At 40.4% G+C, this 14,105-nt stretch overlaps 2 protein-coding genes across 15 annotated transcripts in view; one reads left to right on the top strand and one right to left on the bottom strand.

Moving 5' to 3' along the window:
* Positions 1-14,105, top strand: part of ppp1r3cb (protein phosphatase 1, regulatory subunit 3Cb) — a 273,775-nt gene that overhangs the window by 183,704 nt on the left and 75,966 nt on the right. The window lies entirely within an intron of this gene.
* The window catches only part of hectd2 (HECT domain containing 2), a 95,313-nt gene that overhangs the window by 26,851 nt on the left and 54,357 nt on the right, over positions 1-14,105 (bottom strand). The window contains exons 11-12 of the mRNA XM_059947532.1: positions 12,864-12,971; positions 4,981-5,113 (exon numbers count right to left, since the gene is read on the bottom strand). Coding sequence (XP_059803515.1) covers positions 4,981-5,113; positions 12,864-12,971 — 241 coding nt within the window. The remainder of the gene's footprint in view (positions 1-4,980; positions 5,114-12,863; positions 12,972-14,105) is intronic.

The following is a 14,105-nucleotide window of genomic DNA, read 5'->3' as shown; positions in this document are numbered from 1 at the left end:
TTATTGAAAAAATATTTTCAAATGCATTTTTTACATAACACAACGAAGAAACTTATTTTTAATTTCAGTGGGAACAGTGTTGTTGGTCTCCCTTTTTAGCCAGCGCATCAAAGTCTGGATTTAGTTTTGTTGTGGCGATTCTCAGGATGGATCTGAGGTGTTGGTCAGTTAACCTGGATCTGTGGCTGGCTTTGTTGATGTTCATGACGCTGAACGCCTGTTCACATAAATAGGTCGAGCCGAACAAAGAGTAAAGCGCAAATGTGGAGTAATACGCTGCACCTCAACAAAGGTCAATGTATATAGAGTGCGTCATCTCTTGGGAAAACGCCAGAATTGCGGGGAAAAAATGTTAACAAGGTTTATTAGTATAATTTCATCAAGTTCTGCGGGCCGGATTAAAAAGCTTAACGGGCCGCATATGGCCCGCGGGCCGTAGTTTGCCCATGCCTGCTCTAGCTAAAGAATTTCCTCCTAATTTCCATTCTAAAAGGATGCCCCTCTATTCTGAGTCTGTGTCCTCAGGTTTTATACTCTCCCACCACAGGAAACATCCTCTTCACATCCACTCTTTCAAGCCTTTCACCATTCAATAGATTTCAATGAGTTCCCCCCTCATTCCTTTGAATCCTAGTAAATACAGGATCAGAGCCGTCAAACTCTCTTCATATGACAATCCATTTAATCCTGGAATTATTTTTGTGAAACCCCTTTGAACGCTCTCCAATTTTAGCACATCCTTTCTAAGATAAGGGTCCAAAATTGCTCACAATACTCCAAGTGAAGTCTCACCAGTGCTTTATAAAGTCTCAACATTACACCTTTGCTTTTATATTCTGATCCTCTTGAGATGAACGCTATTATTGCAATTGCCTTCCTTGGCAGAGTTAACCTGCAAATTAATCTTTAGGGAGCCCTTTACACCTCAGTTCTTTGTATTTTCTCTCCCTTTAGAAAATAGTCTACCCTTTAATTTCTTCTACCAAAATGTATGACCAGACACTTTCCAACACTATATTCCATTTGACACTTCTTTGCTATTCTCCTAATCTGTCTAAGTCCTTCTGTAGCCTCTCTGCTTACTTAAAACTACCTGCTCCATCACCTATCTTCATATTGTCTGCAAACTTTACAACAAAGCCATAAATTCCATCATCCAAATCATTGCTATAAAACGTATAATGAATCGGTCCCAACACAACCATCAATGCAACACTACTAGTTACCGGCAGCCAAACAGAAAAGGCTCCGTTTAATCCACTCTTTGCCTCCTGCCAATCAGTCACTGCTTCATCCATTCCAGAAACTTTCCTGTAATACCATGGGTTTGTAGCTTGTTAAGCAGCCTCTTGTGTGGCACTTTGTCAAAGGCCTTCTGAAAATCCAAGTACACAATATTAACCATTTCCCTTTGTCTATCCTGCTGGTTATTTCTTCAAAGAATTCCAACAGATCTGTCTGGCAAAATTTTCCCTTGAAACCATGCTGATTATAGCCTATTTTATCATATGCCTCCTTGTACCCTGAGATCTCAACCTTAATAATCGACTCCAACATCTTTCTAACAACTGAGATCAGGCTAACTGGCCCATAATTTCCTTTCTTCTGCCTCTTTCCCTTTATGAAGAGTGGAGTGACTGATGCACCATCAATAACTCTAGGAGACTGGAAGTGAACGATAGGTTTTTATTAACAGCGAAAAAGGGACCACGCCCATGTCGAGACTGAGGGAGGAGCAGTGCCCCCAATCACCTTTATACAGGGGTCTGTGGGAGGAGCCACAGGAGCAGTCAGCAAAGGGGGGGGGGCATGTCCAGACAGGTATATATAGTTTACCACAGTGACATTTGCAATTTCCCAGTCTTCCGGATCCATTCCAGAATCTAGTAGTCATTACTAATGCCTCCACGATCTCTTCAGCCACCGCTTTCAGAACCCTGGAGTGTACACCATCTGGTCCAGGTAACTTATCTACCTTCAGACCTTTCAGTTTCCCAAGAACCTTCTCTTTAGTAATAGTAACTTCATGTTCCTCATGACTCCTGAAACTTCACCAAACTGCTAGTGTCTTCCACAGTGAAGATGCAAAATACCTAGTCAGTTCATCCGCCATTTCCTTGTTACCCCATTATTACCTCTCCAGCATCGCTTTCCAGCTGTCCGATATCCACTCTTGCCTCTCTAATACACTTAACGTATCTGAATAAACTTTTAGTATCCTCTTTAATATTATTGGCTAGCTCACTTTTTTATTCCATCTTTACCTTCTTAATGACTTTCTTAGTTGCTTTCTGTTAAAAGCTGCCAAATCCTTTATCTTCCCACTAATTTTTGCTCTATTATATGCCCTCTCATTGTCTTTTATGTTGGTTTTAATTTCTCTTGTTAGCCACAGTTGTGTCATCTTGCCTTTAGAATATTTCTTCATCTTTGGGATAGGTATATATATCCTTTGCCTTTCACATTGTTTCTAGAAATTCCAGCCATTCCTGCTGTGTTATCATCCCTGCCATATATATCCTTTGCCTTTCGGATTGCTTCTAGAAATTCCAGCCATTCCTACTCTGTTATCATCCCTGCCAGTGTACTTTTCCAATTAATTCTGGCCACCTTTTCTCTCATGCCTCTGTAATTCCCTTTACTTCACTGTAATATTGATACATCTGACTTTAGTTTCTCCTCAAATTTCAGGGTGAATTTGATCATATTATGATCACTTTCTCCTAAGGTTCCTAATTGTTCTGTAATCAATTCTATTCCATCGCACAACACCCAATCCAGAACGGCCAATCCCGTAGTGGACTCAACTACGAGCTGTTCTAAAAAGCCACTTCATAGGCACATTGAAATGCACTCTCCTCGAATCCAGCACCAACCTGATTTTCCCAAACCTTTAAACATAATTTCTATAACCACATACATTTGATGCAGCGACTGTTCACCATTTCATAATACACTGAATATTGTGTAAGGGCAGTCAGGTGGTGCATCTTGTAGAACTGCTTCATCACAGCTCCAGTGATGTCTGGTGCTGTCTCTGGAGTTTGCACAGTATTCCTCCGACCACATGATTTCACCCAGGTTTTCTCCCACATTACAAAGACATGTGGATTGGTGGGTTAACTGGCCATGGTAAATTAGCCCTATTGTGTGTGTGTGTGTGTGAGTGGTAGAATCTGGAGGAACTGTCAGGATTTGTGGAAAATAGGATACTAGGAAAATTAGTGGAAAATGGGATCACTATGAACGGCTAGGTCTCACAGGATAAAGTAACTCCTTCCTACATCACAAGGAAATATGCCTCATTTGAGTGGCATAAATAGGCTTTTTCCAATGAGATTGGGTGAGACTAGAACTGGAGGTCACAGGTTAAGGGTGAAATGTCTCAAGGAAACGGGTGGGGGGCAACTTCTTCACTCAGAGGGTGGTGTAAGTGTGGAACAAGCTGCCAGAGGAAGTAGTGGATACAGGTTCAATTTCAACACTTAAGTGAAGTTTGGATATATACACAGTGGGAGGACTATGATCCAGATGTGGGTCGATGGGACTAACTAGGCAGAATAACAGTCCAGAAAGGACTAGATCAGCCAAAGGGCCTTTCTCTTTGCTGTAGTGCTCTATGACTCTATAACTAAACTAAACTAGTATTATACAACTAGTTGGAAATAGTCGGTTTGCAATTATTATTTATGTTAGGCTCACTCCTTATATTTTGGTCAAAGGAATATATATTAACCTAGCAAAAAGAAGTTACACTATTCATGCTTACTGACCTAATTGAGGCACTCTGTTCAAATTTAATCAATCTATTTGCATTATTCTAGTTCAGAGGAGCTTAGCTGATCAGCCCAGCACTGATGTTTCCTAACAGACATTGATGTTTTGAAATTAGGTGCCCTGTAATGCAACACTAAAGGGTTACACTCACTGCATAGCAGCTCAGAAGCATCAATACTAAAACATTTCTCTTTGTTTTGTACACGCACTTTAAATGAGCAAAATCACTTGCCAGTCATTCAAAGCTCCAGTTTATTATGTTAATTTGAACCTGCGCTCAGTAGGTTTCTGAACAGTGGTGGGATGGAGGGGTGCAGGGATGGTGGTTGGGAATGGTACTGAGGAAGAAGATTGGTCATGATCTTGACAAATGGTAGAACAGACTCCATTGGCCAGAGTTTGCCTCTTGTTTCTGTTTCTCATTTTCTTAGAAAGAAACAAAAGAGGATAATAGGACAATAGGACTCCTGACCTCACTGTCTATCTTGTTATGGACTTGTAACTTCTTGCTTACCGCACTGTAGCTGCTACACTTCATTCTGCATTGTTATTTGTTTGCTTACCTTGTTCAATTCAATGTACTGTCTACCGATCTGATCTGTATGCAAATTACAAGCTTCTCACTCAATCTCGGAACAGGTGACAAGAACAAAGCAATTCCAATCAAATCTACCGGCAGTGAAATAGGAGAAAGCAGTGGACAGGTGATATGGAAGGGGATGCAACTGAAGGCAGAACTTCTGGATTAGAAGAATGCCATCTTTAATTGGGTAAACCTGCCAGGGTAAAGTGAAACCAATGACTGACTGGTAAATCTGTAAACAGAAGACTTTTTTTTGAGGTATTTCAAGATTAGGTTCCTTCAAAGAAGACTGGAGAGGACTGAAAGCTAGGGCTCCCTGGAGGATGAAGAAAATGATTTTGTGATTAAAAGAACCAAAAGAGGGAAGCATGAACTCAGAAATGGAAAGCAAGGCAAGCACAGAAGGAACATGAAAACTGAATTGTAGTTAATTTATGGGAAGCCTGGACATTTTCTGTGGATTTGTGAATGGCAAGCAGGAACAGAGGAAGGCTGGGGCTAACGAGGGACTGATAGTTAATCAATGCAGAGTGCCAGTGGGCAAGGATACCGTAAATACTGAGTGAGTTGTTTCTAATGGCCTGTGCATTCATGTATTAACTTTATTGTTTTTGCCTCACCATAATCCGATTGGAAGATCTGTCGAATAAGTAGGAGAAACCACTCTTCTGTCAGGCCACCCATGTCTAATCCAGCTTCTCCAACAAATGTGACTTTCAATTTTTTTTTCAACTCTGCCCTTTTTCTTGTTAACTGAAAATGTAAAGAGATGGTCATAAAGCAGGTCACACAGAGAATACCAGTGCATTTTAAATTTTAAAATAGGATTATGCAAAATGGAAAAAGTAACATGGACTATATAAAGAGCAACATTGTAAAAGTCTATATATTTTATATTAAAATAGAAATAAAATTTACTACCTGCACTATTTTAAAGGCAATTTTGACGGCTGAGTAATTACATACAATTACAAGCCGACATTAAAACAAGTTATTACTTGACAGAGTACTCAACACAGTCTGACAGGACATTGCTTGTACTTTCTTTGTATGAACCTTAGAAATTCTTTTTGTAAAAATGTTTGCACCTGTTATATGTAAACCACAAATTTAAAATCATTTTGTGCCTGTTTGGCAAAGCCGGTGCGCATCTCTGGTGAGGTCTTGCCCACCAGGAAGTTGCAGTAGAAACTTTCCCTCATGATTCACCTTCATGCAGGTTTGATTTGCCTGTGTATAGATAATGATGTTATCATGGTGCTGTGCTTCTGACTGACAACGGGTCAAAACGCTGCAACCTGTGGTTGATGTTGTTCACATATCAGAGAGTGACCATTGCTAAGTCTTTGAATCCACTGGGAAAGTTGAATCCCAATCTCTACAAACCCACAAGTAAACTGGAGTCTTTAGACTAGAGACAGCCTGTTCTGGGGGGTGAGTTGGAGGGAGGAACGGGGCCTGTTTTACGGTTCTTGTTTTGTTGCTTGGTGTATTCTGTTTTGTTGTGTTCCGCTGAGCATTGTGTAGCGCTCTGTCTGCAGTGGAACGCATGGCAACACTAGCGAGCTGCCCCAGCGCATCATGTTGGTTGTTAATGCAAACCAAGTTCAAAGTTCAAAGTAAATTTTATTATCAGAGTACATACATGTCATCATAAACAACCCTGAGATTCTTTGTTCTTGCAAGCATACTCAGCAATTCTATTGAAGAGTAACTACAACAGGATCAATAAAAGATCAACCAGAGTGTAGAAGACAACAAACTGCAAATGCAAATATAAATAAATAGCAATAAATAATGAGAGCATGAAGTAACAAGTTAAAGAGTTGTTAAAGTGAGATCACTGGTTGTGGGAATATCTCACTGGAAGGGCAAGTGAGTGTACTTATCCTCCTTGTTCAAGAATCTGATGGTTGAGGGTAGTAACTGTTCTTGAACCTGGTGGTGCGAGTCCTGAGGCTCTTGCACCTTCTACCTGATGGCAGCAGTGGGAAAAGAGCATGGCCTGGGTGGTGAGGATCTTTGATGATGGATGCTGCTTTCCTGCGACAGCGTTTCATGTAGATGTGCTCAATGGTTGGAAGAGATTTACTGGGCCAAATCCACTACCTTTTGTAAGATTTTCCATTCAGAGGTATTGGTGTTCCATACCAGGCCATGGTGCAGCCAATCAATATACTCTCCACTACACATCTATTGAAGTTTTGTCAAAGTTTTTGATGTTATGCCAATTCTCCCGCAGACACCTAAGGGAGTAGGGGTGTTGCCGTGCTTTCTTCGCAATTGCATTTATATGTTGAGTCCAGGACAGGTCCACTGAAAATGGTAACACCCAGGAATTTAAAATTGCTAAACTTCACCTCTGATCCTCTGATGAGGACAGGCTCATGGACCTTTGGTTCTGTCCTCTTGAACTTTACAATCAGTTCTTTGGTCTTGCTGACATTGAGTAAGAGGTTGTTGTTATGGCACCACTCAGCCAAGTTTTCAATCTCCCTCCTCTATGCTGATTCTTCCCCACCAACAGTGGTGATGTCAGCAAAGTTGACTACGGTGTTGGAGCTATGCTTAGCCACACAGTAATAGGTGTAAAGTGAGTAGAGTAGGGGGCAAGGCACACAGCCCCATGGAGATTGTGGAGGAGGTGCTTTTGCCAGTCCAAACTGACTGGGGTCTACAAATGACGAAATCCAGGATTAAGTTGTACAAGGATGTATTGAGGCCAAGGTCTTGGAGCTTATTGATTAGTTTTGATGGGATTATGCTATTAAATGCCAAGCTGTAATCAATAAAGAGCATAGCAATGTATGCATCTTTTCTGTCCAGATGTTCCAGGGCTGTGTGAAGAGCCAATGAGATGGCCCTGTTGTTCCAGTAGGCAAATTGGAGCAGATCCAAGTTGCCTGTCAGACAAGAGCTGATATACTGTATTTCATTACCAACATCTCAAAACACTTCATCACTGTGGATGTAAACGCAACCAGGAGATAATCACTGAGGCAGTTCCCCATGCTCATCCTGGGCACCGGTATAATTGAAGTCTGCTTGAAGCAGGTATGTATCACATCCTGTTGAAGTGAGAGGTTAAAGATATCAGTGAACCCACCAGCCAGATGGCCAAAACAGGTTTTTAGTACATGGCAGGTACACTGTCTGGTCCATATGTTTTCCTTGGATTCACAGTCCTTGGATTTCACCGTATGTTTTGAAGTACATGTGCTAAATGAATAAACATAAATCTGAAGGAGAAGACCATGCAGAAGATCAGAAATCATAGAGAATTAAAATACACAATTGAACCTCGACTTCCTTTTCATTGACTCCCACAATTGATCTCATGTGTTGCTTTTCTTTGATGGACACCACATATAAAGCTTTCAGCACCTGTGAAACAGGTGCTGTGATCTCTGGACCCAACAGAAGCCGGTAAACCATAAGACATATAGAAGTCCTCCAACAGTAGCACAGGCAGTGCAAGAGATTATGTCTGTCAAATGCAAGTCAGCTCAAGGCTTCCAAACACAGAGAAAATGATGACCATGTTGCAGTTTGTATAGTGGCACCCAGTGTGGCATTAGGGCAAAACCTCGCATCCAACAAACGTACCAAAAATAGGTCAAATCCAAATTTTTACAATCAGCAAGAATTTTTTTTTGTTCCTTTCATGTATCTTTTAAGGCAGACAAGCAAACCAACTGGTTCAGACTGTGTTTACGATGTGGTTGTGTGTTATTTACAGCTCTCTTCCTATCTCCTTCTTAATCATCTCTGCTTTGTACTCGCCTTGCACATGAAGACTTTGGTTGCAGCTGTTAATATTCTCATTCAAGTTGTAACCTTTTCATTCTGAAAACAGATAATGTACCTTTGGATCACATATAAAATGTGCAACAGATTATTTATTTGCTGCACAATGTCTTCAGTCAAACTGGCCAAGGACTGATATAATCAGGTTATGGTATCATAATTATGTTCTGTAATAGTATTCGTTTACCTAGAGATAGGTTCTGTGCAGAACAGTTAAGTTGCACAGTCATGACTTGATTCCAAGATTTTCCCATCAAAGTTTGAATCTATAAATTAATTCTATATATTGACAAGTTTTCTGTGAAATTCTATTTGCTGTTAGGACTAAATTTCCCTTCTCATCATTTGAAGCCGTGTTCTGTTGTTCATTTGTCATGCATAATATCTCAATTAGCCTAAATCTACTTGAATATCACATCAGGGCATGTTCTACTGAAGTTACGAGCATGTTCTGTTTTCCTTACAAATCTACTTTTCCAGAAATATAAAACCTTTTTGTAGGTTACTATTCTCTCCATCTCCATTATCCGTTCACCTTGTGAGAGCCACATCATGACAATTTATTGGATATAATGTGTCCTCAACAACCTCTGCTACTATAATTAGACAGTGTTATTGTAATCATGAAAGCCTTAGGAATCTTAACTTCAATTTTTGTGATATCCCATTAATAATTAACTGGCTGAATCAACAGCATTGGATCTTTAAAAAACACAAAATGCTGGCAGAACTCAGCAGGCCAGACAGCATCTATGGGAGGAGGTAATAACGACGTTTCGGGCCGAAACCCTTCATCAGGAGTGAAGTAACATGGGATGGTCGAGGGTGGATAAGAAGTGGGGGGAGGGATGAAGTAGAGAGCTGGGAAGTGATATGCTGGAGGGAAATGGGCTAGGAGGAAGGTGGAGAATTATGGGAAATAAAAGAGAAAGAAAGGTGGGGCTGGGGGGGAGAGATTATAGTGGGGGGGGGGGGAAGAGAGAGAAAGAGAACCAGACTAAAATTATAGATAGGGATGAGGGTAAGGGTGGGGGGCAGGGGTATCAACGGAGGTCAGTGAGTTGGATGTTCATGCTGGCAGGAAGGAGGCTACCTAGGTGGGAGCTAAGGTATTGTTCCATTGACCTGCGTGTGGCCTCACTGGCGAACACTGAACACCGAACACCGGCGCTCGGTCCTCCAGCAGTGGTGGGATCTCCCTGTGGCCACACACTTCAATTCCACAGACCACTCCCACTCCAACATGTCTGTCCATGGCGTTCTCTACCGTCAAGATGAGGCCACACGCAGGTCAATGGAGCAATACCTTATCTCCCGCCTAGGTAGCCTCCTACCTGCCGGCATGAACATCCAACTCACTGACCTCCATTGATACCCTTACCCCCATCCCTATCTATTATTTTAGTCTGGTTCTCCTTTTCCCTCCTCACTATAACCTCCTCCCAGCCCTACCTTTCTTTCTCTTTTATTTCCCATAATTCTCCACCTTCCCCCTAGCCCATTTCCCTTCAGCCTATCACTTCCCAGCTCTCTACTTCATCCCTCCAGCCACTTCTTATTCCCCCCCCCCAACCATCCCATGTTACTTCACTCCTGATGAAGGGTTTCGGCCCGAAACGTCGTTATTACCTCCTCCCATAGATGCTGTCTGGCCTGCTGAGTTCTGCCAGCATTTTGTGTTTTTTATTTATTTCCAGCATCTGCAGATTCACTCGTGTTACCATTGGATCTTTAGCTATTTTATTCTCCTTCTTCATATTTGAATCTGGTTGCCCAACATATCGAGCTTAAGGCATTTCTCAAAATAACCAAAAGAATTAAGCTTGGAGCAAGTAAACTAGAATATGAGCAGAAGTACTTAGATTTGTGAGTACCCATTCCATAGGAAAGTTATCTTCTCCCAAATAAATATTAGATTTCATTTTGTGACACAATTGGAACAGTTTTCTCATTCCTTCAGGCATTTGTTTCTTTCAGGCAATTTAATTCTAAAGTTACTTTAAACATAATGGATTATTCTTAAAAGTGAACATGATAGACCTTATAATAACAAAAGTCTCATTGTTTACATTGCCATTCCTCCCATGAGGTTTGTTTGTGTGCATATGCACTTATTCACACCCTTAATAATAAATCACTGTTTAACACTGACAAATAAATGGACAGCATATTTGACATAGTACCTTCCACTGAACCTGATCATCAAAACCTATTCCTGAGGGTGGCTGTGTGACTAATGATGTCTACTAATCTGCTCAATCACTCCCTACAGTATGTTGACTGTTATCTATTTAGTACTATTGGATAATTTCCCACCTATCTTCCTCAAAAATTAGTATTTTTGAACCCTATTTTAATGATTAAGTTGGCAAAATGTATTCTACAACAAGGAGTAAAACCAATTATAACTAAAACCATTGCAGCTGCTCATGGTTGATACATCTTTAGACAACAGTATTTATTTTAAAAAGTGCACTGTACCTTCGTATGCCTGTCTTATTAAAGACATTTAAGTATTGGCATATGAAAATAAGTACCATGTTCCTGTGGAGCAATTTATAATTATTTCAATTCAAATTAACTGCACCATCACATGACATTTATGATTCAGAAAGAGCTACATTTTGTCATATTCTGAGTTATAAAAAGCAGATCAAAGATGTGAAAGGTCTACATCTTGCTCAGTGGAGAGTAAGGTGCATGCATCATATCAGTAGGGCAGAGCAAATCAGTGAATGTTTGGTTGAAGGGTGGTTCCTGCAAACTTCTACAGTGTATGAAACATAAGGAATAGAATACAGGCCTTTCAATTCAATGTGGAAGCAGTCTCTCCTTTGTATGTTCATCATTGCGGAGTGCAGGTAGAATTTTGGTTTTAGGTGGCAGTGTTACCTTGTGGGACAGGTACCCTGTTGTTGAAATGTTGGATGGGGAACGGGTAGGAAATCAGAACTGTGAGTATTCCTTGGAGTCTTAGGAGAGGACATCATGATGGACCGTTGGCAGGGAAGGGAATATGACAATAGACAATAGGTGCAGAAGTAGACCATTCGGCCCCTCGAGTCTGCACCGCCATTCTGAGATCATGGCTGATCATTCACTATCAATCCCCAGTCCCTGCCTTGTCCCCATATCCCTTGATTCCCCTATCCATCAGATATCTATCTAGCTCCTTCTTGAAAGCATCCCGAGAATTGGCCTCCACCGTCTTCCGAGGCAGTGCATTCCACCCCTCCACAACTCTCCGGGAGAAGAAGTTTTTCCTCAACTCTGTTTTAAATAACTGACCTCTTATTCTCAATCCATGCCCTCTGGTACTGGTCTCTCAACATCTGGAACATATTTCCTGCCTCAATCCTATCAAATCCTTTAATTATCTTAAATGTTTCAATCAGATCCCCTCTCAATCTCCTCAATTCCAGTGTGTACAAGCCCAATCTCTCCAATCTCTCTGCGTAAGACAGCCCTGCCTTGCGCAGATTAGAATATGATTGGGTATGATTGGGTCTGGGCAAAGAACAGGCTGGGAAACAGGTGTGGGATGTTGAATTTCCCCTTGGGGATGAATAAAGTATCTATCTATCTATCTGAATCCCAATAGAGGGCTATTACAGGGATATTTTGTTTTTATTTATAGCGGACATACCTGAAACTGGTAATGGTGCTGAGTCCTATGATAAGTTTTCAGTGTACTTTTTGCTGAAATTGACAGGGAGGAGGAAAGGCTCAGGATACAGGAAAATGTGGATCAGCTGGTTAATGGGGTAGAGCAATGGCAGATGAAATTTAATCCTGATACTCCAAAGCATCTTTAGAATTATAGTAGATATGGGTAGAATATACTGTACACAATGAATGATCTGGCTCCAAGGTGTATTAAAGAAGAGAGATCTTGGTGTACAAGACTAAAGATACCTGAAGCTGGTAGCACATGTAGATAGAAGTGCATACAGGTCGCTAGTTTTCGTTAGCTGGGGCACAAAGTACAAGAACAGGGAAGTTACGGTTCAGCCAGCAGTCTGGGAAAGCAGATGATATGTAGTTGACATTAAGTCTGGATTAGACCTTCCACATGGGTTGAATTCTACAGGGATAAGCTTGTTGGCCTTGTAGAAATATTGCTATTAATTCAATGCTATTGTACCACACCTTCACACAAATTCATTGTTTACAGTATTTTAAAATAATCTTAATTCACCTATTATAGTCCCAATAAAGAGGGACTAATAATAATTATTAACAAGAATTTTGCAGTTACTTTTGCTATTGCAGTTACTTGGAAATCGGATACACATTTAAGTATAGATTCTTGGAAGAAAGAAATCTATGGTTGTATTCCATTAGAAAAAATTACTTATAATTTAAGAGATAAATATGAAACATTTCTGAAAATTTGGAGCCCTTATTTACAAAAGACAGGATTAAATATATAGATGCTCTGAAGATGAAACAATTGGTTATTAGGGGAAAGAAATAAATATACATATTAAAGTTATTATGAATTCCATGGAGCATGTGGAGATCTTCCAACAACCAGGCATTCTTTCTTTCTTTCTTTTTTTTTCTATAGGGCAGTTAGGGGGGAGGGGTTAAGGGGAGGGGGTAAGGGTTATATACATTGTTTTTTCATACTTTGTAACCATTTAAAAATGTAATAAAAAAAGTTTAAAAAAAAAGAATTAAAAATCCACCTTACCTCATCCAGAGAATCATTAACTAGATGCAATCGCCTCACTTTAATGTTTAGGAAAAGCATGTTCATGTCTGGCCTCTGTTTGCGGGAAACTTTATCAAGTAAGCTTTGCTACATGGAAAGAAAAGACAACTACTAACTACTAAGGTTTTTAACATTTGCGAACAATGGAAACTATCTCTGATTGTTTATGAGATGAGAAAGATGAGGCCAGGAAAAAGAACTTTATCACTTTTTTTCCCACGCAATGTCATACAGAGGCTTTCAAAGTGCCTTTATTCATTCTGGTCAACCTCTTATTCTATAATGACCAAAAATCAAATTAGATATTGGTGCTTCTCCCTTGAACCTTCAAAGATCAAAGCTCAAAGGTACACTGGAGTCCAATAGTTGAAGCCTCACGGCCAATGACTGGAGACTGGAGGCCTGTCCTGGAGATGGAGGAACGTCCGTGTGTGTGGTGGGGAGAGGGAGTACCGCAACTTGTTTTGCTGCTGTTGTTTTGTTGCTTGTTGTGTTCTGTGTTGTTCTGCCAAGCAGTGTGGAAATGTTACGTTGGCACTGGGCTGCCTCCAGCACGTCCCTAAGCCTGCTGATTGTCAGCGCAAATAATGCATTTCGCTCAATGTTTCTGGGAACTTGTGATGAATAAATATGAATCTGGATATATGGCAGTACTTGGTGTTTAAACTGATAACAGTGCATTCATTTTTACCAGTTGTTATGGAATTAGAATATTGTGTATTGTGTAGTAATATCTGAGTAATATCATAAATACATTGTTTGATTAAGCATTGTTTGTTTGTTTAAATAATTCATTATGGACTATATGTAAAATTACAGGAATGGCATACGTCATTATGTTACCATGTTGTAAGTGTGTGCATCACTTAAAGTAAAGGAATAAAGTTTATGAGTTCTCCTGGCTCCAATACTCCAAATTAGGCCTCACCAATCTCTTATCTATTTTCAACATAACTTTCCGTCTCCTGTACTCAATACTTTGATTTATGAAAGTCAATGTGTGGAAAGCTTTCTTTACAACCCTATCTCATGTGACACTACTTTCAGTGAATTATGGACCTGTATTCCCAGATTCCTTTGTTCTACCACACTCCTCAATGCCCCACTATTCACTGTGTAACAGCTACCCTGGTTAGTCTTTCCGAAGTGCAACACCTCACAAGACTGCATTACATTGCATGTGACACTTTTCAGCCAGTCCGGATCCCACTGCAAACCATG

This window comes from Hypanus sabinus, chromosome 22, assembly GCF_030144855.1.
Source record: "Hypanus sabinus isolate sHypSab1 chromosome 22, sHypSab1.hap1, whole genome shotgun sequence".
NCBI classification, from domain to species: Eukaryota; Metazoa; Chordata; class Chondrichthyes; order Myliobatiformes; family Dasyatidae; genus Hypanus; species Hypanus sabinus.
Note: the sequence above shows the minus strand (reverse complement) of the source record. Positions and strands in the feature narration are given on the sequence as shown.